Source organism: Harpia harpyja, chromosome 4 (assembly GCF_026419915.1).
Source record: "Harpia harpyja isolate bHarHar1 chromosome 4, bHarHar1 primary haplotype, whole genome shotgun sequence".
NCBI classification, from domain to species: domain Eukaryota; kingdom Metazoa; phylum Chordata; class Aves; order Accipitriformes; family Accipitridae; genus Harpia; species Harpia harpyja.
This window is the reverse complement of record NC_068943.1, coordinates 59,031,116-59,057,911: the sequence shown is the minus strand read 5'-3', so window position 1 is coordinate 59,057,911 and position 26,796 is coordinate 59,031,116. Positions and strand designations below refer to the sequence as shown.

Here is a 26,796-nt window from a genome sequence, read left to right as displayed (position 1 = left end):
GAGGACAGCAATATTGCACGTTTGGCATGAGATACTGTAGAAAGGGTGTTGCTATTTTTCTTTTTTTTTCCTTCCTTTTTTCCCCAATGCACAAATGGAATTTAGGCTCCCAATTGACTTTGTATCTTTGATGGTCTCCCTCTCAGTGAATAAATTAGACTATTAAGTGTTCTTGCCAATTACTTGTGATCCAGTCCAATTATCATTCTGGCGTGGCCCAGGGTGATCTGAAAAAATGGATCGTAAGCAGTGTTGAGGCTAACCATATCTTTTACATAACAAGGCCTAAGGCTGGATGCACCTGCCGCAGTGACACAGGAGCTACGCGGCAGCACAGGCGCTTCCCTGTTACGTGGTATGCTACCAGGTCCCCAGGAGCTTAAGCTTTCCTGGACTGTCTGCTGCCACTTATCCCAGTGCAACGTGCCCCAAGTCAGTTGGGCTTTGGCTCAGTCAGTTTATCACTGGCCCCGTTCCCGTTTTTATATGCTGCAATAGCAGCAGAGTCAAGTGCCTGGAAGCAGCGCTTCACTCCAGACTACAAGCCTCTTGAAATGACCCAGGATTTACATGTGGCTTCCCTGCAGATTTTCTTCTTAACCTGTCCAGACCTGGAGGTCTCTGAGGGCTTGTACGAGAAGCGTACGTTCTGTGCCCTCATATGCTTGCTTCCTGCCGGGGCAGCTCCAGCAAAGCTTAACTACAGGGCACCTTCTCCAGCCACCCCTAATATCAGGAGTCTCCCAGCCTGTCCAAGCCTGTTCAGCTCCAGGCTTTGTTGCTTTTCCAGAGCATTTCTGCTGGGCTCTAAGGAGGAGGGATGAGCTGTGTCCCTCCCTGATCCTGTTTGTGCCTCGTGCAAACCATCTAGCTGAATTCAAGCCATCCTGTACCACATTTCCCTCACTGCAGCCCCAGTATGGAGTCTAGTCCAACAGGGAGTCCTGGGCTGTCTGCAGCCACAATAGTGAAGGCTTTTAGTTCTGGAGCAGCTCTGTGACTACGTATGGGAGGGGAGAGCAAACCCATCCCTCCTCTCATGTTCACTCCCTTCCAGTAAATTAATGGAAGTGTGGAAGGCATTGCAGAGAGAACTGCCCCCTCATTCTGCAGCAAAAATAAATTCTGTAGCAGGAAATGCAAGTTTTGGGTTGGAAATACAATTTCTTCCCCCTGTAATTAGCAGTTTGAGTCTGTTTCTGGCATTATTCCAAGAGGCGAGACCTCCCTGATGCCAGTGGGACTGCGTTCCAGAGTCCTTCCTGCCACAACAGTGTGAGATTGGATTCATGTCCCTGTGAAGTAAGAGCAGATCCATCATGGTGTAACTGTTATCATGGGGGCAAACTGGTCTCAGCCCTGGCTGTTATGTGGCACGTAAGTAGCAATTTGTGTAACCACACCAACGCTACTTAAAGGCTAATGGAGTGCTTGTTGTATTCTGTGAAATAACCTCCCAGTTACACTGTGAACAACATGCTTCATCATTTTACTTTTTTACAGGTTGAGATACTTTGCGAGCATCCCCGTTTTAGAATATTTGTGGATGGACATCAGCTCTTTGATTTTTACCACCGTATTGAAACACTGTCAGCAATTGACACGATAAAGATAAATGGAGATCTTCAGCTTACAAAACTTGGCTGAGCTTGTTAGGACTGCAGATTCCAAACCGGCTCAGGTGCCATCGTCTGTTTGGAGAAGCGACAGCCGGCTCTGGACACAGCTATGGTAGGAAGGCTGCCCCGTTCCTTTTCCGCATGCAGTTCTTCACTCCTGTGCCAATGAACCGGGCTGTTGTTTATCCTAATGAAGAACATTGTTGGTTAATAGACATTGAGCCGTTTTTCTTGGATCAAAATAGCCCACCTGTGCTAGATAATCAAATTGGAATGGATTCAGAAAGACTTGCAGTTTTGTTTCAAATCTCACAGAAAGGCACTTTCTGAAATGCAGCGCTAAAACCAGTTACTGAACAGCAGTGACAACAACAACAAAGTTTTTCTTTTGCAAATATTGTTTCTGCACTGAAGTGGAGTAGTGTAGCACAACATAGGGCCACGTGCTGATGTCCTTACCAGGGGCCTGAGCCTGGTCCCATGGAAATCAATGGCAAAACTCCCACTCACTTTAACGGGGTACAATCAAACTGTCTAGTCCTTAGTCAAGCACAATTCCTACTGATTTCTGTGGGATTTTTGCACACACCTGGGGGCCAGCTCTTCTGCTGTTGTAAATCAGCATTACCTCCATGGCTTGCAATGGAATTTTGCTGATTGCTCTGAGCTGCTGATTTGGCCCAAGGACTGTGCAAAAACTGAATGAGGGTGTGAGGACACAGCCTGTATATTTTAGTCAGGGTATTTGCATAGAATGTAGGTCGTTACAAGTTTTTGCACAATGTATTGTTAATACAATTTTTAAAGCTTATCTGTAGTTTATTTATTTATACTCATTGTATGTATTATTAGTAAAAATGAACAATCTTACTGATGGTTAAGAACAGCAAAGTGTAAACATTTTGAATGTACAAAATGTCTTAGGTTCTTTGGGTAAACTTTACATATCATTCTTGAAAAAACATGTTTCCTATCAAACATTTAGTTACATTTTAATGGAGCCCTCTAGGCTCTGGGAAAATGTGGGCATGGTAGTTGGTGGGGGTAGGGGGAACTCTGCATATACACTAGAAACTGTTTTTCAGGGCTTACTAACTTTGCTGGACAGGATAGGTTTGAGTTAAAGTCAATCTGTTTTAAAAACCTTAAACAGCAAATTTGTAGGTTTAACTGTGCTTTTATAACCTGAGAAAAAGTTAAATTTGGCAGTCTCTCAGTTCAGAAAGAGAACCAGCCTCTTTGCAGGGGAGATGGGAGATTTTATGCACTTGTTTGAGAACATATTCGGCCTTTGATATGACAATTAAAACTTGTCTAGACAGCCAAGTTATTAATGCTTGAAAATCAGCTACTGCACATGAATAATAACTTTTCAAGTAGCTTTTTAAATAGTAGGTATAGCTGTATAAACACAGTCATTGTGCTACACTATAAATGAACACAGCCACTTTTCTTGACTTCTTTAGGACTAAATACACTTTTTTCCTTGGCTGCTCACAATAGACTGTAGCAGGTCTTTCTGAGTAGTTATAATCATGATATATATTTAGGCAATTTTGAAAACATGTAATATAGGGACTTTCTAAGACACAGAATACAAAAAGATCTTTTGTAGCACAGTATTTAAGGAAAAAAAAAAGAAGAATCTCACACAGAGAACTATGTTAAACCTGCAATAAAGCTGTGGTTTAAAGCAACCAGAACTGGAATATCCGAAGTTAAGGGTAGAATGCCAGTTGCAAAGCCTCATTTTGCGCTAATTTGGCCTGCAGTTAAGAAGCCTTAGACTGCAAGCTGAAATTCCAACTGTGGCTCTAGTCCAAAGCCTGTTGAGGTCAATCAGAGTCCTCTGAGCATAGAAGCCTGATTCTTATTTCATGCAAGTGCAAATCTCTTTGTAAAGCCAGGGGGGTGTTGCTGCTGCTGCAGCCAAGTTAAGAATCAGGTTGCCACCTATAAAGTATAAGTTAAAAATGGAATTTTTAGCCTTAACATTGACATTCCCTGACTCTTCCTCCTCCTTCCAAATTAAGAGAGAACTTGTTGTTTTCCAGATGATCTTTTTATCTGGTGCGTGGCTTTTAAGTTGTACATCAGAGTCTATTTGTACTCCAGATTGAATCTTGATATGAAATGTTCCTGTCTTGCTCTGTTTTTACTCTTTTACATTATACATGATGACTGTGTCATTTTCCATTGTATAAAGAATGCTGACAGTGTTTCGGTACAAAATATATTCTTAAAAATGATGATGATAATAAAAATCCAAGGGAAAGGTGCTTCTACATGAGGTGTTTGGATTTTTCTCCAGCTTGGAAATGCTTTACGGTTCCAAAGCAGATGCAGGCAGAAGATGAATTCTGTTTGGAGAGATATTTAGCACCCCCCTGCCTAGCACTTTCTCCAACTAGATATGTAAAGCCAGGTTTGCTGATGCAGTGCCACTGCCTGAGGCTTTCCTGCTAGTCCAGTGGGCCATAAGTAGGAGGCTGGAGAGAGGAAGTAGCACCATGACCCTAGAGTAGCACAAAACCAAAAGAGATCATCTCCCTTACAGCACACCAGTGGAGATTTCCCCTCCTTGCCTTCACTGTAGCCCAGAAAAAGCAATTTGGCTGACTGGAATTTTCAGCCGCTTGGGATTCCTGGTAGGTTAGCACAGCCCTCAGACTTTTGCTATCCTGCATAGGCTCGGCACAGCACAGTGCCTATGCCAGGGATGCCAAGATGAACTTGATGCAGCACCGTGTCAGTGGCTTCTCTGTCAGGAGTAAGGGCTCAGTGATAGTGCCTTGCCCCTGTTCCCACCCACTGCGCTGGGCACTCCCCGTTTGTTTCTGCTCCAGTAGTTTTCTGTCTCAGGAAAATGCTTTTTTGAACTTGATTCTGGTTTTGCCTTTGCATAACTCCACCAGCTGCGGCGCCCACCACCTGATTCTGCCCTGTTGTGGTTTCTGACTTCGAGGCAGAAGGGCTGTGAACCCACTTCTGATGGGTTGTGGTTTGGCTGAGAGCTCAGGAAAGGGCAGAAAGTCACAGTTAAGGCTTCCACATCTATTTGTCTGTCTAACACCAGTTTGGAAGCCTGGAAGCCTTTTTATTTTTCTTTTGCTCTTGGGCAGTACCAGGCTATGGCAGGCGAAAGAAGGATGTCTATGTAACCAAGGACTGTTCCCCACGTACTTAGCTTACATTGGCTGATTGTGTTCAGAAGCAACTGCTGAGCACTTCCATGTGCAGTGTAAGTCAGAGAAAACTGAGGCCTTAAATGTTTCTGTTCAGTTGGACTTTGAGCCAAATACAACTGTTTAAGATGGGAGACTGTGCTGCATAATTTATATCTGAATTTTTTGGTCTCCACAATTTAGGGATTATTCAGGTCTTCACTTTGGATATAAGCCCTACTAGACCTGAAATAAGGCTGTTTAGAAGTTAGGCCAGGCCTTCAAAATGTTTTTCAGTACGGACAAGTAGTCTGTGAGCTTCTTGGAAGCTGCAATTCTTCAGGACTGAGTGTGTGAACCAACTTTTGAGATCTTATGCTAGAATTTATTAGCTGAATATTTCTGGTTTCCTCTGAATGAGGGAATTAATTCTGAAATGAAAGAAGCCTTTAATGGGTAAAACCCATGTGGAGTGGAATCACTCAACTTAGCATAGCTTTATTTTTTCCAAAGAGGAAAAAGCAAAAAAACAACCAAAAAACCATGACCAAATTATTTAGTTGTGTTTGGAATTGGCTGTGATAAAGCTGATTTAATTAAAAAAAAAAAAAAAAGAGGTTATTGCCTACTCAGAGCCTTGAAATACTTCAGTATCATGTGAGGTAGTCTGTGTCTAAACATATTTCACATAAACACTTTTTCACAGCCAAGTTGTTAAAAATGTTACAAAATACCTTCTTTTTGTGTCACAATTAGAAATGTTTGCCCCACCTTGAAAGAACATTTTGTACTAAATATTCATATGTTGTCTATGTGAACTTGCACTAACATATATTATATTCTCCCCCCCCCCCCCTTAACTAGCTTGAGAAGAAATAGGCGTAATATTGCTAAACCGGTTGAATGTGACATCTGCTTGAGGCATAGCATCTCTCTCAAGGGCTGTTTTGAGTAAACAGCCTGAAAACCAAAGGGAGAGCCTGATTCACCATTCTGCTGTGCCAGCTTTCCACCCCTGTCACTCTCCTGCTGTGAGGCTGAGACTGAAGCCTTGAGATTTTAATGTAAGGGAGCAGCACTGAGATTTTTATCTTCCAGGATTTAAAACTATTCACTGTGGAGGAAACAAGAACAGAGTAGCCACAGCACTCCCAAGCTTGGTAGTAGGGTTGGGGTAGCATGACGTGCTGTAGTCCTAACGGAGTATGAGTTCAGAGGGAGGCAGTGGGCATTTCAGAGCCAGCGAAGAGCACAGGCTGTGGAGCTGCATGACAGTTTCCCAGGGATAGGCATTTGCCACATTGCTAGCTGCCACCTTCTGCAACCCCATACCAGGACACACAGCAAAAAAAGTGTTGCTTACAAGTTTGGAAGGCATGAATGGGTTCATTTTCCTACTCGCCTTCTTTAAAAGAGGCTCCCAAATAAATAATAGGAAAATTTAGGAGTAGCCATGTCACTAAGGTATTTTCTTCCCCACAGACATTCAAGCAGTGTATCTGATGTGGGGCTCATCTTGCCTCCCATCTATGAGAAGTGCTCCCCACAGAAATCTACAGCGCTGCCTTCTGCACTGGGGCTGGTTACAGTGACCCTTCCATGCAGAAAACTGCAAAACCACAATTCTGCTGAGCCAGTTAGTGGCAGCTCTTAGCAACCTCCCAGCATCCCTGGAACTGATATGACAGTATGAGGAACAAGAGTCAGGCTGAGGGCAGCCCTAAATGCTCACTGTGATAAGCACATTAGTTAGAAAAGCTACACAAGTGTAGGAACAGTTAGTGACCTGGTGAGATTTTTTTGTAATCCTGGGTATTGTTCTGATTTTCTCATGTGGATCAGAAACGGTACAGGTAAAAGTCACTTTGCAATGAATGGTGTGTGGGGTTAGAACCAAGGCCAACACAAACGGGGAGAAAAAATGAGCTGCAGACGCTTTATCTGGCTTTGATACACCCTCCCAGCTCCTCCCAGCAATCACTGCTGTTACTAACATACACAATTACTGCAACAAGGAGATTGAGCGGCATGTGCAAGATCAAAATAATAAACTCATACTTTGCCACAGGTCCTCCCTAGCTTCTGTTGCTAGGCCTCTCCATCTGTCTGTCAACAAATAACTATATCCTGCTGCTTTTAAAATCCATGGCAAAAATCCCTTTGACTTTCATGGAAATAGGTCCATAAGAAAAGGGGTATTTCTAGCTCTCCCTCTCCAGTTATTTTCAGCTGGGGCATACTCTAAAACTGAGTTTATTTTTAAGTATGAATAGAGGACTATTTCTGTCTGCATGATCCATTTGATAGAGTCAACAGAAAGCACGGCCTCTCTCTGCTGCAGTTAACACTGGTTTTGCAGTTAGCCAATGAAATGTCTTACATTCATTACCTTCTGATTTTAAAGAGTGAGGGTGTGCACGCAAAGACTGGGCAATAATAGCAATATGTATCATTACCACAGATCTATTTTTATGTGTTGTGCCAATTTCATAATGAACTTTTAATAACAATAAAACGTGAAATATTCACTAGGTTGTTCTGTCTTTTATCTGAATTATTAATGCTCATTACACACCCTCTTGACTTCTTTAACTTCTGGCTTCTTTTATCTTCTGTTTTTCAGATGTAGCTAACTCTTTCCCTCATAAAACTGTAGTGTGAAACTTTAGTGCAGCTTTGGTAGCAGCTTGTGTAAAACTCCTTTACAGTTTAAATGCATTATACAGAACAATCAAATAACTTCATTAGAGGAAAGAATAGCTTGCTTACTCATGCAAGACTCCTGCTGACATCACCGGGCAGTGTAAGCCTCAGGAGTTAACAGACACAACTCAGACCTTATGGCCAGGCCATAAGACACAGATCGCTGATCACTTTTGCATAGGATAAAACAGCCTGTCAGCAGAGTAACTCACACGTGTGCTTCAGTTCAGTCTGGTGGGACTGGATTCATGGGTGAGGGTTACATGGTGAGTAAAACCACCAGATCAGCTCCAGAGACATGTTATTATGAGATCCAGTATTTTACTTGTTGGCATGATCCTAACTAAAGTTCGCATTGACCTGAGTAAGTGCAAGAGGAAACTTTAAGGTCTCAGCTTCTTTCAGTTAAAGCTATTGGAAAAATTCTGCATGACCCAACTGGGAAAGGATTATGCCCTACATCCAGTTGTGGCTGTAAAAAATGAGTGAGGTTTCTGAGGGAAACCTCAAAATCCAAAGAGCACTGAAGCAGCAGATGAACAGGATTTGAATACAGTTAGTTTTGGGTTTTTTCTCCCGATAAAATGACTATGAATCAGATGCTCCCCACACAGTTCATCCTAGCTCTAACCCATGAGCATGGATCTGCGGCCATCCCTGCTCAAAGCCAGCCTGAAACTGTCCATCTGTTTACTATACATACCTAAAAGAAGGTATGTTAAGACATCTAGAGATTCCAAGTTAAAACACAGCATTAGGTAACCTAGATGCAAACCAGAAATGGCTGTGAATGGTATAAAGGCAGCATCTAGTCCCCACTAGACAGCAGAACAGCAGCCGCCTAAGTGCCTGGGGGGATTTTCAAAAGGGGGAACATAGACATTAAATTTCACCACTTGCATTGGCTAACTCCTGTAGAGGCCCTTGAAAAGCTCTTGTTTGACCTGTAATACTGAGTAAACTGCAGGCATGAGTTTTGGGGGGAAGGAAGGGAAGGGGCTGCCCACTCCACTGAGAGCACCTGATATGGCAAGTGCCATGTGTACTTCTCTCCCATTCAGATCAGTACTACAGACGCCTCACAGCTGGGCCTTATTTTGGTGGAGTATTTCCGAGCTTGAAGTCAAGCCAATTCATGTTGAGGGATTTACTCACAGGAATACCACGAATATGACTCTTTGCTAGCACTGCACTGGATCTTATTTTTAAATTATGACTTTCACCACTCCTCTAAGAATAGAGGCTGGCTCTGAAACATCACGTCGGCTCCAGCGTTCTCCAAAAGTTACACATTTCTCATCCTCTTCAGGTTTTGAGGCTTCAGTTTCAACACTGGCACCTTGCTAGACCAGAGCTGTGATGGCTGGGGGGAGGGGGGGGCATTCTGTGAAAGACCCTGAGAAGGAGATGTCTTTCAGCAATTCTCATCCCAGCAGGCAGAAGAAGACCTCAAAGTCTCCCTCAGCAGTCAGAAGCGACAGTGAAACAGAGCTACACTGACTCCTGGTTTGCAGAACAGGGCTTCCTTGCAACTCTGAAAGGTAGGAGCAAAAGCCTGGTTAATTAGAAAAACTTCAGTGAAGCTGAACAGTAAATCTCAGCAGCAGAGAAAAGAGGAGGATTTCAGTACTAGGCAATCTAATACTAACAGCAAAGAGCCATGATCCCTTGGTGCCCAGAGGCTGTGGGCAGGTGTTCCTTCGATCAAGCAGGGAGGCAGATCTCTGTTCTGTGCAGCAGCCTGCTGACAAGCACTGATGGAGATGCTGGAGGTTTCCGAGAGTGCTCAGTGGCTCTGCCTTTGCCTGGCTCCAAAAACCCTTGTGATGGGAGAAAAGCCAGTGCTGACAGTATTGTAATGTATGACAAGCTACAGTAGCAGCTCCAGCACTGCATGCTCGAAGAGGCAAAGAGAATTCTTTCCTGGCTGCTCTCTAAGAAATTTTCTGTTCAATGTGAAAGATAATCACTGTCTAGAAGAGATCCAGCCCAGAACTAAGGACAGAATATGGCTCTAGGTAGAAGAAACATTCTTGGGAAAGCAACAGATTCACTACAATCTCCAGGGGAAAATTAAATATTTTAATTTAAAAGTACAAAGGCTGCAATGAGGATAGTGGGGTTCCTTTTACACCCCATTTTTGGAAGAAAGGCTTAATGAACTACAGTGGTTATAAAACAGATTCTGAGGAGCAAAGCTGGGAGCAGCTCTGGATTATTGCATGGGTGCAGAACACAGCTTCCACATCCATTCCCCTCCATTTCCACTGCCTTTTCTCAGGGGTGGCCGGTCCTCTCCATGAGACAGAACCATTGCTGGAAACCCCCCAGCCAGAGGAATTCTCCTGTGGCTTCAGACCTTTATGTGTCCTCTACAGACACCTACCAAGGTGTACTTTATCGAGCACTGCTCACTGAAGAACTTCAAAGCACTGACAAACTTCACAATTTGTGTTAATTCATGAATGCTCCTTGCCATTTCTAGTACTGCTGCTGTTATTCTATGGGCAGGGAGAGGGAAGAACAGAGATGTAACAACAGTTTCTCAGCAACCAGTGCTGTAATTCGGAATATACTGATTTGCACACACTTCATGTCTCACCACTGTGACTTTTGGCTAGAACACTGAAGTTCAGGCTCCCCAGTCCCCTCCTTTGCTCACCAGGCAGACATGTTCTTGTGGGCCAGAACATACAACAGTAAGGTTAAGTAATGCTACACACTTGAGTAGCTCCTCTGGGATCAGAGGGGCTATCTGTAATGCAAAATCCTTCCAAAATAAGATTTTTAAAAATAGTATAAATTACATGGCATTACGTCAATTTTTTGCAGCCTCCACTGACTCACAGTGCTTTCAATTGCAATTTCAATAATGCAGCAGAGAAGCTGGAACATGGAAGATCAGGTTTCTTAGCAGGGAGTTGTTTGCTGCACCTCAAATTCAAAAGATGATGTGCACACACATTTCCCTAGACAAAATACAGCAATCACAACCTGAGTGATGCAAACAGGTAGATCTCTCTCGATTTTCGTGGAAATACACTGATTGATCGCGACTGAGCACCTGCTGGAGTATAAACTGGTTTAAGGTTCCCATAACAAACCTAGCCTTTCTGAGCTATTCAAAAGATGCTCTCAGGCAAAATAACAGGATTCTATTTAGCAAAGGGAAGCACATGATTGTTTTAATGCATTGTGCAGTTGACGCTGTGATAATGTGGGCTGGAAGATGATGTTTTTAAGTGAAAGGGAAATCAGTTGTAATTATAGTTGTTGTTGTCTTTATGTATTACCAGCTGTATTGATTACCTTCATCCTGTGTGACACTGGCAACTAGGGAACATGATACATTACCTTGTGCTAGTGTTGGAAAGCAGCAGAGATTGGTGTATTTTTAGAAACAAGATTCCCACAGTGTAATTGTAGCAATTGGATGATCGTACACACGCATATTAAAATGCCAACAGATGAATTCCTGGACAGTGCCAGCAAACATTTCACTGTTTGGGGTAGGAGGAAAGGGCAGCAATGAACAGCGCATAAGTTCAACAACTGACAAGCACAGCGTTTTTACCTCTAAGAGTGTCCTCTGAGAGCTGTGTGGCTCACATCGGCCAGCGTGAAAGAGAAGCTGGTAAAAAGCAGAATCTCACTTTCCAGGATGAAGAGATGATGCATTGCAGGTCAGAGTGTCCATATCTCTCCTGCCTCACCTGGTCCCATAACACATGAAATTACATCTCTGTAAAGAGTACATCACCAGTAAAGAGAACTGATGGCCATCTATAGATATCCTTCAAGGGCTCAGTCCTGGGTCTCAGCTGCCAGCTGGCAGTGTTTGGGGTGCCTGTGTTGCACAACAGAGCATGATACAGAGGTCCCTGGCTCACTAAATCTCATCAAGATTGCAGAAGTACAAGGCTTATTACTGGGCACAAAACGTACAGATGCGGGCATACAGTTGGTAGGGCCAAGCTGCCTGTAAGCAGAGTCAGTTGGAGGCAGCCAGGAGCTGCCTGTGCAGAGCAGATGTGCAGCAGCACCTGTTTGGAACTTGCATGTCTTGTAAAGCATTTATATGTCTTGTAAAACAGAAGAAGCTGTTTCAGACTCTCTGGGAATAGTATCAGCCAGCTTAACAGTCCTGTCATTGGGCTGGTTTAGACCGGAGTTGTACAGGACCGATCAAGGTCTGAACCTTTCCACTAAGAGCCAACCCAAGTGTCTAAGCAGAGCACAACATGGGTTCACCTGTAGAAGAAATAACTAATGTACACTTGAAGCATTCAGCAGTCATTCAGGTAAGCATCAGAATACCAGGTATCTTTCAGTAGACTGTTGCTGTATTCAGTATAAATAAACTGATGATCACAGACCATCACAGGAGCATGGTGACTATTACACTTGATAAAACTGGTAGTCCAAGTAGTTCACAGTCTTTGGCTGTGCTAAATGGAATGTGTTTTGGAGAACAGCACAAGGCATGCTGTGAGAGACAGCTATAGCATAGCTGGCCCCAGACAGACTTTTCTTTCAATTCTCTAAGTAGAATTGGTCTGAAACCTATTCAATAGTCCTGAATTTTATGTATTTATCGCTGACATTGCAGTGATTGCAATTGGTGTTGGAGGCTATTAAATGTCTCATCTTTTTCAGGATCCTGTTATATTTATGCATGCTGATATTGTTCATGAATGGCAATATATTCCATGCAAAGAAAATTCCCGTCTGCCTTCAATGTACCACTCTTCTACCTCATTATATGCCCTTTTATCCTTTAATAGGTGGATGAATAAAGAGAAGACCCTAAACTACCTTCTCAGTATTATTTAGCTTTCTATACACTTTCATTATGCTTATTATCACCTTTTTCAAGGTACACAGACCTTTCCAACCTAATGACCAAATAACAGACTGGAAACTTTTCTAAAACATGGCTCCAATCCACACCATAAGAATTAACAGTCACCACAGTCAAACTAAATTGCAGGTGGTGGTATATTGCCTAACATCCTGATGTAAATGTAAGATAAAGGCCTACTCCAGAGGGTACAGTGCAAAGTGAAATCCAAGTGTACAGACTTTGCATATCAAGTTTTATCTTCATTTCAGAAAAGCCTCTAATTATGCTGAAATGTATGCTTTCAAGCTTTCCTACACCTGGCCTTCAGATCACCGCCCACCACCCCCCCCTCAGTTAACTGCAGCCAATGACTCCCTCAATGTCATTCTCTCCCCACAAAGTATTTTAGACACTGAATCTACATAGCCACGGCACTAGACCACACAGACCTCCATCTCCTCAGCCTGTTCCCACCTGCCTCTGGCCAGCCTCCAAATAATTTTTGTGGCTTCCTTTATGTTCAAGCCATCTTCTTCTACCTGCAGTGCTGGAAGGGAGTAGCCAGATCTGGCCTCTCAGAGCGTACCACTCCACAGAGAACATCTTGTTCTGGAGAGGGCATGGCAGGAAGAAGTGTCCTTCATAGCATTCAGGGTGACGTGAACCAGGTTTCAAAAAGGAGGCCACAATTTTCACTGCCAGACACTGCCACCTGTCTCAGGCATGTAGCAGCTCCGCTTGCCCTCTTCTAAGCTGCTTGGTTTAGACCTCAAACAGATCCAAAGGGAAATTCTGGATACCTTCACAGGTGAACTTCCATATACAGCCATGAAGTCACAGGCTGTGATGGCTGGCATGCAGATACATATCAGCATGCCAAACCTTCCACAGCAACATGTAACTAGTGTACACAAATACAATTACACAGGCATTTATTGGGAGAAGGTGGTAGAGTGACTCAAACATGTGTCAACAGCTTCCCAGGGTGAGGATTTAAAAGAGCTATTTGGTGCAATAAAGACTGATGCTTAATACACAATTTTCCGCAAAGACGGTTTTTTTTGCTTAGGCGAGCTGAGTGGCTACATTAATGGGAAAACTGGAAGCCTTTTATTGGGTGAGTAGTAGCTGAAACTGCAGTGGTATTCATGCCACCTTCTGCAGCATCTAATTTCAGCTGTGGAAATTCATTCTGGTCTCTGGGGGTTCCCTATATAGGCAGTGGAAAGAGAGAGATACTTCTCCCAGAGGATGATTTAGCAGAGACAATTTTGATGCCCTGAACAGTCTTCCAGAGGCCTTACCTCCAAAGTTTATAAAGGGACCTTGAGGACACTGGCCTTCTACCAAACACCCAAATGTAGATGGCCTTTCACACACATACACACCCTTTGAAGTTAAAAAACAAAGAGAGCTGGAAACAACAGGCTACAGATAGCTGACTCCAGATGTTTCCTTAAGCACCCGCTAATAGGAAGGAAACTGCCACCCTAAGAAAGTGAAGAACAGCAAAGGCTTTCAGTGCTGAAGGCAGAGGGTTATGCATCACTCGCACAACAAAGACAACACTTGCAATTCTGCTTCCACAGGGGGGTTCACCTGTCCTGCCAGGCTTGGAAAGAGATCTGAATAAAAAGCCCTGGAAGGAGCTGAGGCACTTAGGGCAGCACCTGCACAACATCCCTCTTCAGCATCCCACAGGTGATGCAAACATCTTCTACACGTAGGAGTAAGAAACACAATACACTCTATCAACTAGAAATGCTAAATGATGTGGAAAGGGCTCTATAAACATGCGACCTTTATTTATTTTTAATTACTTTCCATATTGCTGAGAGCAGAGTTTCTTATTAGCCAGATCCGAAGTAATTATTGGTTATGGGAACTTTCAGTGGCTTTCAAGCAGGTCCTGCACTGCCAGAAACAGGTGGCAACAGGAAAACACTGTGTGCCTCCCCTTCCACCAAAAGTAAAACCAGATAAAGCAGTGTCGTATTTCAAGAGAGCAGACTTATCACTTTGCTTAGAGTGAACGGTGATTTTTTTTATCCCTGTCCTTTTTGAACTGTTCAGCACCGACATATAAAGGAAGACATAGAATAGCACCTTCTCAGAACCCAAGCTACCAAATAGCTCTTGCCTGGTGGATTTCTTTGCAAACAGCACTGGGAACGCTAAACATTTCAGTATTCAGCCTTCATTCCTTGGTGGTCTCCTACTCTTCAATGTAGAGGAAATAACGCTGGTACTCTACAGATGTCAAGGAGGTTACAGCAGCAAACAAATCTGACCCGAGCTGTTTTGGGTTGCCAGTTTTGTGCATAGCTTACATTTTATCCCCCCAAAATGGCCAAATGCCAGAGATGGGTGAATGACCACTGGCTACACAAAGTCTGAGTCAGCCTGATAGGTGTTTCGGAGCACTTTACCAAAAGGTATAAATACCAGGTATTAATTATTAAGTGACCACCTTTGGGGGAATGGGACAGAAACAATTTGTTGAGCTCAGTCTCAACTAGCACTAACGCTATGATATATGTGAGCGTGCTCACCCTCCCACAAGACTGCAGCATTTACAAACAAGGGGGAATGGGCAGAGTGCCTGAAAACAGAAAGGGAACAGGCCCATGGCTCTGCACAGATATAACAGCCCTCCAGCTGCTTATTTAGCCGCAGTCAGAATGCATCCCATTTTGTGAATCTGCCAGCACACAGGAGAAAAACAGGGGCATGAAACCCCTTGCTCAGCAGATGCAGTACACAGGCTTTTCATTTTCTAAGACAATATTATTTTTATATGCAGTCTTAGCTAAACTCAGGAGTTCTTACTTCAAATTCCTTCTCTGCTTTGTCCAGCTAAAGACTGAGCAAAGATTTGGGGCTAAAGACTGATGAACTTCAGAAACAGAAGGACAATGATATGTTCATCTATTTTGTTAAACCTGAAGACTTCAGAGATACAAGACTTTGCATTTACAGGCATTTTTTATTGCCAGTGGGCTTCAGGATGGTGAGGTCTTTGGAGCTTAGAGATTCAGAGCCTGAATCTTTTTTTTTTTTCTTCTGCCTATTTTATACTCTTCATATCAGGATAATCCATTTTAATACACCCCAAGGAAACGAGGGGAAACCCCTCAGATTCCTTACTAGGTTAGGGCTATACTAAACCTTCCATGGGCAAAGATCTAGGCAAGGGTGATCTTACTCCAACAGAGCGACACCATTAAGGATGTAATTTAAAGATAACAGAAGTCAAAGAAGGAGATGTCAAAGAAGGACTGCAACACAGTCTTCTGGGGTTTAATTGCAGCTGGCTCCTCTGGAGTATCCTTTGAAGGAATTTTACACAGGAGCAGCCCACTAGCTGTAAAAGACCATGCACAAAAGCTTCAGAGAAAACAGTCTTCATGCAGACAAACAATACTAATCATCAAAAAAGCAGGCATCAGTTTCTTTTTTTTTTGTCCTTTGCAAGAAAAGTGTCAATACAGGCAGGCAGTCACACAGATTTATTCCTGACCTTCAAAATGTTTTTAATGCCAATGAGTCCAAAGCCTACATATGTGTGTTAGGTAGGTATCACTGCAGCTTGTTGCATTCTACCAATAGAGCAACTTACCACCTATAGTCCCTTAGGAGACGCCTCTCTTCTAGCAACCATTGCCTTGGTAAAACAGTGATTCTGTTTTTTCATAGCTGAGCAATACCAGTGCAATGAGAAATGCAAACAGCACCTTCATGCACCAGAGAAGGTCCTGTAGTGGTGATGTTTCCTTCCTGGGAGGTGCAATGGTTGAATTCAACATCAAGGTGTTAGATCAAAAAGAATCATGGGAATAAAACCAGTACTCAAAAGTTCTCACAAATGCTGTATATTTCCCACACACTAGCACTAGCTGCCACAACTGCAGAGATTATTTCCTGTTCTTCATGGGACTCACTCATTCACCATCATATTTTCTCTAACGAAGTTTTGACTTCCAGTAGAAACTTGGAGACCGCTGCAGAGCCTTACCTAGGGCCAGCATTAGACTGGGGTCCAGCACAGCTCTGACCTACTGCTCTCTGCCCCCTCATATCAGTCCTAGTGCAGAAAAAGAAATGTTCATGTTTCAGCTCAGGGTGTAACGGTCCAGCATATCCCACAGAAAGCCAGGCCTGACACTTTTCACACATGAAGCTTTCCCACAGGCAAGAATGAGCCTTGAGAAGCTGTAGAGATAAGTTTATAATGCAGTGATGACTCCTTCTACACAATCAAGAGACAAAAACACCACAGACACTTACTGCACTGGGCCCTGGGGCATGCTTGTAGCTGTGCAATGCTACCAGAATACACATTAACAAACAGAGCAGTAACAAGGTAGTTACTGTGAAGGGGGAAGAAACCTACCTGATCCACTCTTAAACTGAATTACAGGCATCACAGTAGCTTGCATACAACAGAATCTGACTCAGGAGAAACTGGTCCAGCTCTGTAAAAGCAAACCAGCCCCAAGGCAAACCTGAGCATACAGTGACTCTTTGTCATGCTTTGTAGGGGGTCATCACCCTGCATTTTTTTAGGTAGCAGAAAGTTGTAGCTCTGTCTGCATGCATCCCTGTCAGATTGAGAAAGGGGGACTCTCCAGAAAAGTGGCCTAGCTAGTAACAGCGTATAAATCATCAGCCAAAACCAGAGATGTGTAAGTAACACAGGCCTCTCTGAAGGCACAGCCTGTAGGATAATTTAAGCATGTCTTAATGGTGCAGAACTGCAGAGTGGAAAAATCTCAGTGTAACCTGCTGTCAAACTGCATCTGAAGACATTTATACGGGGAAAAAAGATCAAAGACTCGTGGTTCAGCAGCCGTGAAGTGGATGAACCATCCATCCCTTACTGGCTGGCTATAAGCAAGAGAATAGGTCAGTTTGCAACAGCTACCCCAGCAGGTTCAGTCCACATCTTCCTCATCCCTGAAGCAACTCTGCAAAGGGCCATCTGATAGCAATCGAGTTCCATCAGCACAATTCAGATAAAATGATCCAAGAAGGAACAAGAGGATATGCTAGAGGGGGGACAGTCATGTGCTAAAATGCCTACATTATTTCTGAATGAAAGCTGGTTCACATCCCACCATCTCTTTGAATAAGAACAAGAAGCACCTGACTGGTGAGAGATCTCTGCAGTGCTCCTGAAACTCCCTCCTGCTCCACATAATGATACACACAGGAGTCTTTGCTCCTCGAAAAATCCAGGCTATTGCCAACAGGTTTTGTATCAAGAATTAGTTGCTGCTCAGAGAACTGTGAATGATCTCATAAGCTGCAACATTTCCTAAGTGAGACAGGCTGCCGAGGAGACAGAGACCTGATTTTGGGAGATAGCTGCATCACTAGCAAGGGTCATGCGTCTTGGCTCCTCCACAGAGGACTTGTTAGAAACTCCACCCAGTATGGGGTAAACAGTGAGTTACTGAGGATATGCTCTCTGCCCAGGGGATTTCTTGCTGAAGGAGACAAGCCCCTTTGCAGCAAAATATGGATAAATATGGATAAAATATGGATTGTGGCCAAATTTGGAAATAATTATATCTGCTCTGCTCACATAACATTCCACAACTGGACAATTGGCCCAATGCCATTACCATGCAAACCAACTGTAAGTCACCATCGGTCTCTCATTTAAATCCACTGAACTGCTGACTTGTATCTGACCAAGCAGAAAGAAAAGACACTGTGGCCTACATTATAAACAATTCCATAAATGCAGGGAAATCAAGACAAAGTTGCTCCTTTGAAACATCTGGCAATCAGCTTGTGTTGGGAAGACAGGTCTTCGTGCTTTTGGTGCTGTTTGGAGCCATGTTTCCAACTCACTAGCACTGCGTACGTGGAAGAATGGGGGTAGGAGAATTACTCAACATCTAGATTTGATCTTCTGCCAGATGAGGGTACAGAGCCCAAGCTGGTGCTCTGAAAATAGCCCTCCCTCAGCTATGGTGGGAATCGAGGCTCCTTGCAACAAGCACTAGACCCTACAAATTGATAAGTTTATTGTGCTTATTAAACTTTTTTTTCAGTTCAGTGGCTAAAAACTGAAAACTGTGAGCCAAATTCGTGACTAATGCACACCCCTTGAGTTCGGTAAGGTTAGAGACGGGGTGGCTGCAGCTCACTGCTCCCTTGAAATGACACAAGCTGCACCTAGACTGTATGGTTGGTGCAGAGATACAAGGAACAGCAAGGGGAAGTGGTCCCTGGCAAGGGCTCTTGCAGAGCACATCAGTGATACCACAGAAACCTGCTGGGATTGTATTTGCTTACTAGAACCAAGAAGGCAGCTCAGGGACAGCACCCTTTTCCCAGCACTGAAACCCAATTAGCCATGATTTAGAGAGAGGGTTCCTACTTAGAGCCTAGTGAATTTAAAAAGATTGCTCAGGCACCCAGATTTACCTAATCTCATGTTTCCTAGCTCTCCTTGTGGCAACAGAGCAGTTTCAGCTGCTCTCAAGAGATCTCTGACTGATCCTGGATATTGAAGAGGTGGAGGTCAGACGTATCTCCTCATCTGCCTGTCTTTGTACTTGCCTTTGTCATCCTGCTGCTTCCCTCCCTGACCAGTGCTCCACCCTCCCCTCTGCCTGCTCTTTCCCGCATTCTGCCTGTTCTTGGTACAAATGTTAAGGGTTCAGTCTTGCTTCTTTCTGCTTGTGAGACAACAGCAGGGGACCACACAGAGACCAACAGACCCCTCTGTCTGAGGGCTTCATCCTGAGTGCTGGCGCAGCCAAAGGCCATTGCACGCAGGACTCCAGGGCAGCTGGGGCAGACAGTACTTCTACAGCATTCAAAAACATTTTCGCTATTTGGAACATGGTATTTTCTCTCTAGATTCCGTCTTCTTGTTTATAATTTGCCTCTGACAACAACCCTGTCAGGTAGTTTAGGACCAGATATGGCCAATCTCACATATTTCTTGTATAAGAGCTTTCCAGAAAGCAATCCTGTTTTTCCGAGATCTACACTTGTCATGTGCCTACATCCCAGATGCTTTGCATCTCAATGAACATAGATGAAGAAAGCAAACCCATTGCAAAAAAACATGACAGAGGATAAAACTGACATACATGGTACTGAAAACAGGCATCAGATATGAGTCTGAAAGACAATGAGAAGGATTTTGACAAATATCTGCAAAAGGAACCACTTTCCTTGCATGGCAGTTGCATTTGAGACAGAAGTTGTCATTAACCCAGAAAAACCTCAGCCATTTCCATTTTAAAACCTGGAACTGAATCCTACTTTCACTTATGTTTAATGGACATTTTGCCATTCACTGTAAAGAGAAAAGGGCATGATCTTTGGAAAAAAAATTCTCGGATAATTTTTATTGATATGCATCACTGCCAGTCACACAATATTGGTTCATGAGGAAAACTTGTCCAAAACATCTGAACCAGGCACCTGAATTTCACTGACTGTGTTGACATATAGATGTGAAATGAACTCATGCAATTACAACAGGATATTGCAGGTCGTCTTATATATATATAAAAACTAGCTGTAGAGGTAAGTTTCTATGTTCCTAAACCTCAAAAAAACCCCAAAGAACCAACTCTCTGAAATGCCTTAGAAATGAAAAAAGCCTTAAAATAGATGTTAATATAGATTACAGGCATGTATGTTATTACCCTGAACAGCTCAGCATGCAAGAGACTGCTGTAATACTGCCCATCACATACACAGAGTTCATAGTTTGTACCTCAGAATTTACCAGCTGATCTGCAAGGGTGTTTGGAGTTGCTTGACTCCTGTCATCACAGAAAGGAGCTGACAGACAAGGAAGAAGGATGGCTATGGAAATCAACTCACCTTTGTCCAATAAACTGGATCATTAAAACAGAATAATGGTCTTCAACCATTTTTAGCAGTTTTCATCTTAAATGTACAAAACTCAAAAGCCATGCCTCCTAAAGGCAAGGGACTGTCTTTAAACAAATAATTTGATTTCTTTTCTTATTGGCTTTCTGCATTTAGAGCCTGTATTGAAAAAAACAGTCACAGTGGAAAGCTTTGCTCTGCTACTGAGAGAGCTAGAAATCTTGTTTTCCTGCTGACAGTTGAGGTACTCACACAATACCAACTTCTAGGAGAAGGAAGTATTGTCAGACCTGGGAGGAAATAGTATGTGTTGCATGTACATAATTTTGGCTGTCCATAGCTTGCTGAACTGCTACACTTGTCAGCTGTTTTTTCCTCCCAGATTGCCTGAGTAACACAGGAGCTGAAGTCAGATTGTTTTCAGTCTGCACTCATCTTGAAGTTTGTTACATCTCCTTCACACCTGAACATGCCAACACTGCCAACAGCTTGCCAGTTTTTGCCAGCTACATTGGTTTGTCTATTGCCTCTGCTGACAAGCCTTGCTGTCATTAAAAAGTACATACACTAAAATACACTTTGCACATGCTGCTGATAAGTTACATATAAAAATAGGTTGAGGCCAGGTGTACAAGTAGTATTGCCACACTGAAGTCATTAACTTCTGCCACTTTGAGGATGTGGTCTAGACCACGGCAGATAAAATGGGGTTGTATTGACATTCATGAGCTGGTTAATCCATTGGGTAGCCCTCATATGGCAAGAATGTAAGCCTGCATGTTCATTAGACACTCCAAATCAGCTGCAAACATGGTTGAGACTCAGAAAGGAGTTCCTCAGAGGAAAAAGAACAACTAACAAAACAAACCAAAAAACCCTCCCAACAAACACTGTTGAGCGTCAGCAACCCTATCCTTGCTCAAATAAGCCTGAGCCAAAAATCAAAGAACTTACATGCCCTTCAGATGTAGGAGATTTCTAAGACCCACCTAAAATTACTGCCACTTCATCTGGTTTCTGTAACTACATGGGGTTCTTTGTAGTTAACACATTTAGGATTGTTTAAGGACAATTCTGGGATTTTTAATGGCTTGTGAGTCACAAGAGAATGGGCTGCTGATGTAGTAATTCCTTCCCACTTTCGTAACTATGACTCCAGTAAAGATACCTAGGAAGATTTGTAAAAAGTAATAATAAACTTGCAATCTGAACAGCATATTTATATGTTTCATCTAAAACATACATTACAATGTTTTATATTTTATGCCATTGCAAGTAGAACAGATGGAGACAGTGCCTTCCTTGAAGAGCTGGGAAAAGCTAAGACACCTTTGTCGGATCCCCAAAACAAGATAAACCGGTGCCTGGTCATTCTGCATGCCCAGAGGTCAATGCTAAAGGAAGTAGCAGTGATGCAGAAGATGTGGGTATTTGAAATGTTTAGAAGAGTATCTCTGTGCCTCTGAAAAGATTTGAGAGGTACTACAGTCCTGGGAGAAAACAGAGACCACCACATAGGGGTTGTCATAACAGCTAACACCTAGCACAGGAAGGCTGGCTCAGCAAATCCCTTTCACTGTCAGCAGAGACATGTGAAGACCACATGGACCAGGAATTAATTGAAGCACTGTTAGAACTGCAGGGAATGGGGATCCTCAGGACCTCTGCTGCACAGCCAGCTTAGAGACCCAGACGGGCTCTTCACAAGGGGGTCTCTGATGTGGCTGGGGGATGCCCTGGGGCCAAGAGGCACTGCTGGCTCTCTCAACTCTTAACACAGACAAGAGCTCTGCAGTGCCCTGTGGAAGAGTCAGGCAGTCTGCACTGATACTGGATGGAGCTCAGCACACCAACCACTGCTCAAAGAAACAAGCATCAGCTGCGCATAGATCTGTTTTACCACCTTTTGATGACAAAGGACAGATCAGCAGTGGAGTTTAGTAACAGGCTGCTTTAGTAACAGCTCATTCTCTGCTCAGCTGCAGCTTTGTTTAACTTAGCTAACAGTAACTGCAGAATTTGTTGTTTACTAACTGTTGCCCTTTTAGAAGCCAGCAGAAAGCACATATTATTCCTTCAGCTAGCTTTGATAATGCCCACCTTATGAAACCACAGTCACAAACAATTTTCATGTAAAGCTTTTGAAGTTGATTGGCGAATTCAGTCACACACACTCTTTCTGCTTGATAATGCAGTAGTAGGGGTTATTTCAGCTATAATGATCTAAGATAAATGCAGTTTTACTGAATTAAAAACATTTCAGAGAAATGTGCCAATTCAGTTTCATGTCAGGACGGGAGAAAGTCAAAACATTCTGTGAAGATAAACTGCAATGGCTTGATTTCCTGTTTTCAATTTGCTTGATTTTTTTTATATTTCATTTCCACAGAAAAATTTAAATTAGTTAGCGTTGCTCTGACAATAGCAGAGATGAAAGCCTTTGGCATTGGTGAAATGAAATGATCTGGTAGGTCCAAAGACCATTTTAAATTCATTCTACAGGTAATTTCAAATCTTCAAATGTCTGATTCAATTGTGAATTAAAAAGAAAAAAGAAAGAAAAATCAAGCATGATAATTTCTCAGGAAACTGACTATCTAGTTTCTTTCTGATCAGCAGCATTGCCAGACACAGCAGAGAGGGAAGCAAACTGCCTGAAGTTTGAAGATTTATCTAGTCTTTGATTAGAGCAAGTTTCTTCCCCATACACTGAGCGGGGAAGCCACAAAAAGCTTGCAGTCCCAGAAGCCACATTGTACTGTACATATTTTTGAAATTTAAATAAAAAGAAAAAAAAGAAAAAAAGAACTGCACTATCCACTGCTAGCAATCCAACATCTTTCAGAAGATACTCTGCATTACACTACACAATATATGGTACAGCTTTAGTATCACTAAAAGTTACATTCAGGAACCACGCTGTAAACTCCAAAATGAGAAATAAAAAGCTAAACTGTTTTCCTATAAATACTCAATTTTCTTGAGAATTACGAATGACTAAGTTTTATGAAGGACATGGATGTAGACCGTAACAAGTTCTCCCTGCCACCCTCAACCCCCAACCCAGGAGTGTCTGAGCCTCCAGACCATGCAGTTTTTTGGGAGACAGCCTTTCTGAATCATCTTGACACACCACGATACCTTTTTCCATTTGAGACTTCTAGGAAGGCTGCGCCCTCTCCTGACAGTTTAGGACTCAGCAGCAGTGACTGATGAGGCTGCTTTGCTGCAGCTAACAAGTTAAGGTGGGACCTCGGAGTTAGCAAGACCAGTCCTGCTTAAAACCTCTATTGTACTATGCAGAGGGGCTTCACACTGAGATGGATATCTCAAAATTACAACCTTTCTTCACCATGCTGTAAGAAAAGAAATTGATTGGAAGTATACGCTTAAAAACAAAAAACCACCGTATGTTTGAAAATGGATAGAACACCACTCTAGAATAATCTCCAAATAACATACAGTGTTTACAATCCATGCAATTCTGTAAAGGAAACTTTCATATGTTGAAATTACAACCTTGATATTATGTTGTAACCCATGGATTCCATTTCACAGAACTAATACATAACATGGCTAATGCTATCATAAAGAGTTAGTCTGCCTTTGTAAGCAAATGTAAGCTCCTTCAACCAGCAACGCTTACGCAGGAATGACTAAAGAAATCCCACATGTTTTGTTCACTTAGGCATAGTGTGAATGATTGACATCACCTGCATTTTTTTTATGTGGAACTCTTACTTCTTGTCTGATCCTGCATTCAAGTTAAATGACTTTTACAGACTCACAACTGCATACGGATTAAAGCTTTTGGTCCTAGAAACCACTGAATACTACCAAGAAAGAGAAGGAAACTTTCCCCTGGTCAAACTGGCAGGGACCATTTGGGGGGATTTTCTGCCTTTCTTTGTAGCTTAGGATATGAGTCACTTTGTCAAATCATCTGGGAATTTTACTTAACAAATTTCCTTTTATTCTAGGACCTAATTACTGACACTGTCGATCTTTCTGGCTCCTTTCCTGTGGTACAGTGCTGTGCTTGTGGCTTTCATCTTTTTGACAGAAGGGCTTCACTTTTTTTTTTTTTTTTTTAGGGTGCTAGGGCTCAGGTTGCTGTCTGGGGAGTTTACAGGCAGTGTGTTTATTCTGTATGCTCATTCAAATCATCGATACATCAGCTGTGTAAGAGAAGATAATTATTAAACTACCTCCTCTAATTATATTATTTACAATGTTGCCATAAGGATGGTTAACACTCATGGCCAATGACCATCAACTAACACAGCTAGAATGGTAAACGATTCTTTATGGACTAGCACCACGCACTGAGGTATATTTTGGGCCCCTGGAACTTAATGACCACTGCCAGATATGATCTAGTTTGTCTGTTGCTTTACAACAAAGTATTTCACTGCTTTTACAGATTTTTCTCTGCACCCTTATGATTTGCCAAACACATTGTTGTACACTGGGTGAAGGTCAAAGATCTTTGACTGCTAAATTGCCCTACCTTCCAGTTCCCTCACCACTTCTCCTTCTGTCCTAGCAGGTTAGCACAAGCTTTACACTGGGTTTCTGATACTAAGCTGAAAAAAAGAAAACAGCCACCAGGTGGCGAAATGTAATACTCATAGAGCCTCATTAATAGTCACCTATGATGTATCTTCAGCTACTGTAACAGGATTCCTAAGGTAACAGAAACATTGTATTAACAATATAATTTCTCCATGCTTCACAAAGGCCTTATATTGCTTATTAAATTAGCAGGTTAATTATAATTACTTTTAAATGCATTTGAGGTATTTTTATTCCACAAACCTATCTCAAACATTAAAAGTTCTACAAATAGCCTTGTTTTAAGCCTTCCTCAGCCAAACTACTGTGTGTTTAAATATGTGCTTAAGCCTCTGTAGGAACAAAGCTTTAATATTACACTTTGATCACTATTTTATTATTGTAATTTGCCAGTATGTTGTAACTGCTGTACAGTGTTCATTCAGTTCACTACTGTCAAAGGATGAATGGCAGGCTTTGCACATTATTTAAACCCATGTTATGCATTTTTAAAGACCTAATGTGCTGGTAGTTCTGACAATATTCACTGGTAGAGTGTAAACAGGTATTAGAAAACAACAAAAAAAATCAAAATACTTGAAAAACAGGAGCATACATGTGTTGTTATTTCTCATGACTTCATTTAGTGGTTTTGCTGTAAACGTTCTTTCACCTATGAGGTCAAACCATTGCCTACTTGTGCTCCTTGGGAAAAGAGGCAAATAAAATATATTAAAAAATATTAAAATTATTTTTAAAATAGAGTATTTCCTTGTATGCCTTTTTGCCAGTCTTTCTAGTCCTTTTTACAGAATTTGCACAACCAACAAGCAAACAAAACCATAAAAAGCCAGTTCAACTAAAGCATGACTTGACTGGCGTTGCACTTACAACTAGCCTCTGTACACACCTTCCCTATGAAGCATAGGCACATATGAATCTCTTTTTCCAGAAACAAATTTGTACCAAGCTACTCTCTGAAAATGGTAACTCTGGCAGACCCTGTTGCTTACAAGCCAAGGTTTGAGCACGATGCAGACAGGCCCTCAGGGACTCCACCTGGACTAAGCGGTTTGCAACGCTGAAGCTGAAGGAACTTACCCTGTAGTCACAACGAGACATAAAAGGTGGAATAGTGGTATGGCAGCCTGTTCCAGAGGTAGGTTTGGAAACCAGGGCTGCAGGATCATACGTATAGGATCAGACTACTTCCCCCCCCCCCCCCCAACTTCAAAGGGGTGAAACTATGCAATAAGCAATTTCCTATGCAGAAATATTAGCCTAACCCTCAAGACTTGGAAATTAAACCTTCCCATAGCGCGGGTATAATCACGATCGTGTTCGCGGCGGAGAAGCTACGCTGGGGTCCTCACCCCCCCGGTGCTACCGGTACCAGACCGCCGCTCCTGCCCGCGAAGCGCAGCCCTTCCGCCAGCTCTCTTTCCGCCACCTCCCCGCACCGCCGGCCAGCTGCGAGAAAGGATTCACTCCAGCTTCCCCGTTTCTAGTTCGGATGGGTTTTTATGTCACCGCCTGTTTTCGGCGCCTCTCTGCGGGCAAACGCCCGCACGGCCCCGGCCCCCCTCACGGGATCCCTGACAGGATCCCTGGCACCGAGTGCGGTCAGCCCTTAGCGCAGGGCTTCACCTGGTGCAGCCCACAGGACACCCCTGGGGGGGGGGGGGGGGGGGGGAGAAAAAATAATAATTAAAAAAAAAAAACGTAAACACCTCATATTGCCTACGCCAGGGCACAGAAAACACCGCAAACCCGGCGCTGCCCTCTTCTTCCCAAGCTCAACATGGCGGCCGCGGCGTCCCCCACGGCATCGCCTCACCCCTCGTCCAAGGTGGCCGCCCTACCGCGGTGTAAGCGACTTGCCAGCACTTAAGATGGCAACTGTGCGGTTAAACCACCGTCTAACCTTACCCGGGGGGGGGTAGGTATCACCACAGCAGCGTTAGTCGCTCGTTTATTTATTATTTATTTATTTATTTACGTGCCCGCCCCGCCGGCCGCTGCTGGAAGTGACGCGCGTCCGGGGGCG

At 43.1% G+C, this 26,796-nt stretch overlaps 1 protein-coding gene and 1 long non-coding RNA gene across 2 annotated transcripts in view; one reads left to right on the top strand and one right to left on the bottom strand.

Annotated features, from left to right (window-relative positions):
* Positions 1–3,904, top strand: part of LGALSL (galectin like) — a 6,616-nt gene extending 2,712 nt beyond the window's left edge. The window contains exon 5 of the mRNA XM_052784201.1: positions 1,504–3,904. Within this exon, the coding sequence (XP_052640161.1) occupies positions 1,504–1,647 (144 nt within the window). The 3' untranslated portion in view covers positions 1,648–3,904. The remainder of the gene's footprint in view (positions 1–1,503) is intronic.
* Positions 1,461–26,796, bottom strand: LOC128140463 (uncharacterized). Its single transcript, XR_008234748.1, has 2 exons — positions 26,480–26,796; positions 1,461–1,806 (listed from the first exon to the last, which is right to left on the bottom strand). It is a non-coding gene; the product is annotated as an uncharacterized LOC128140463 (long non-coding RNA).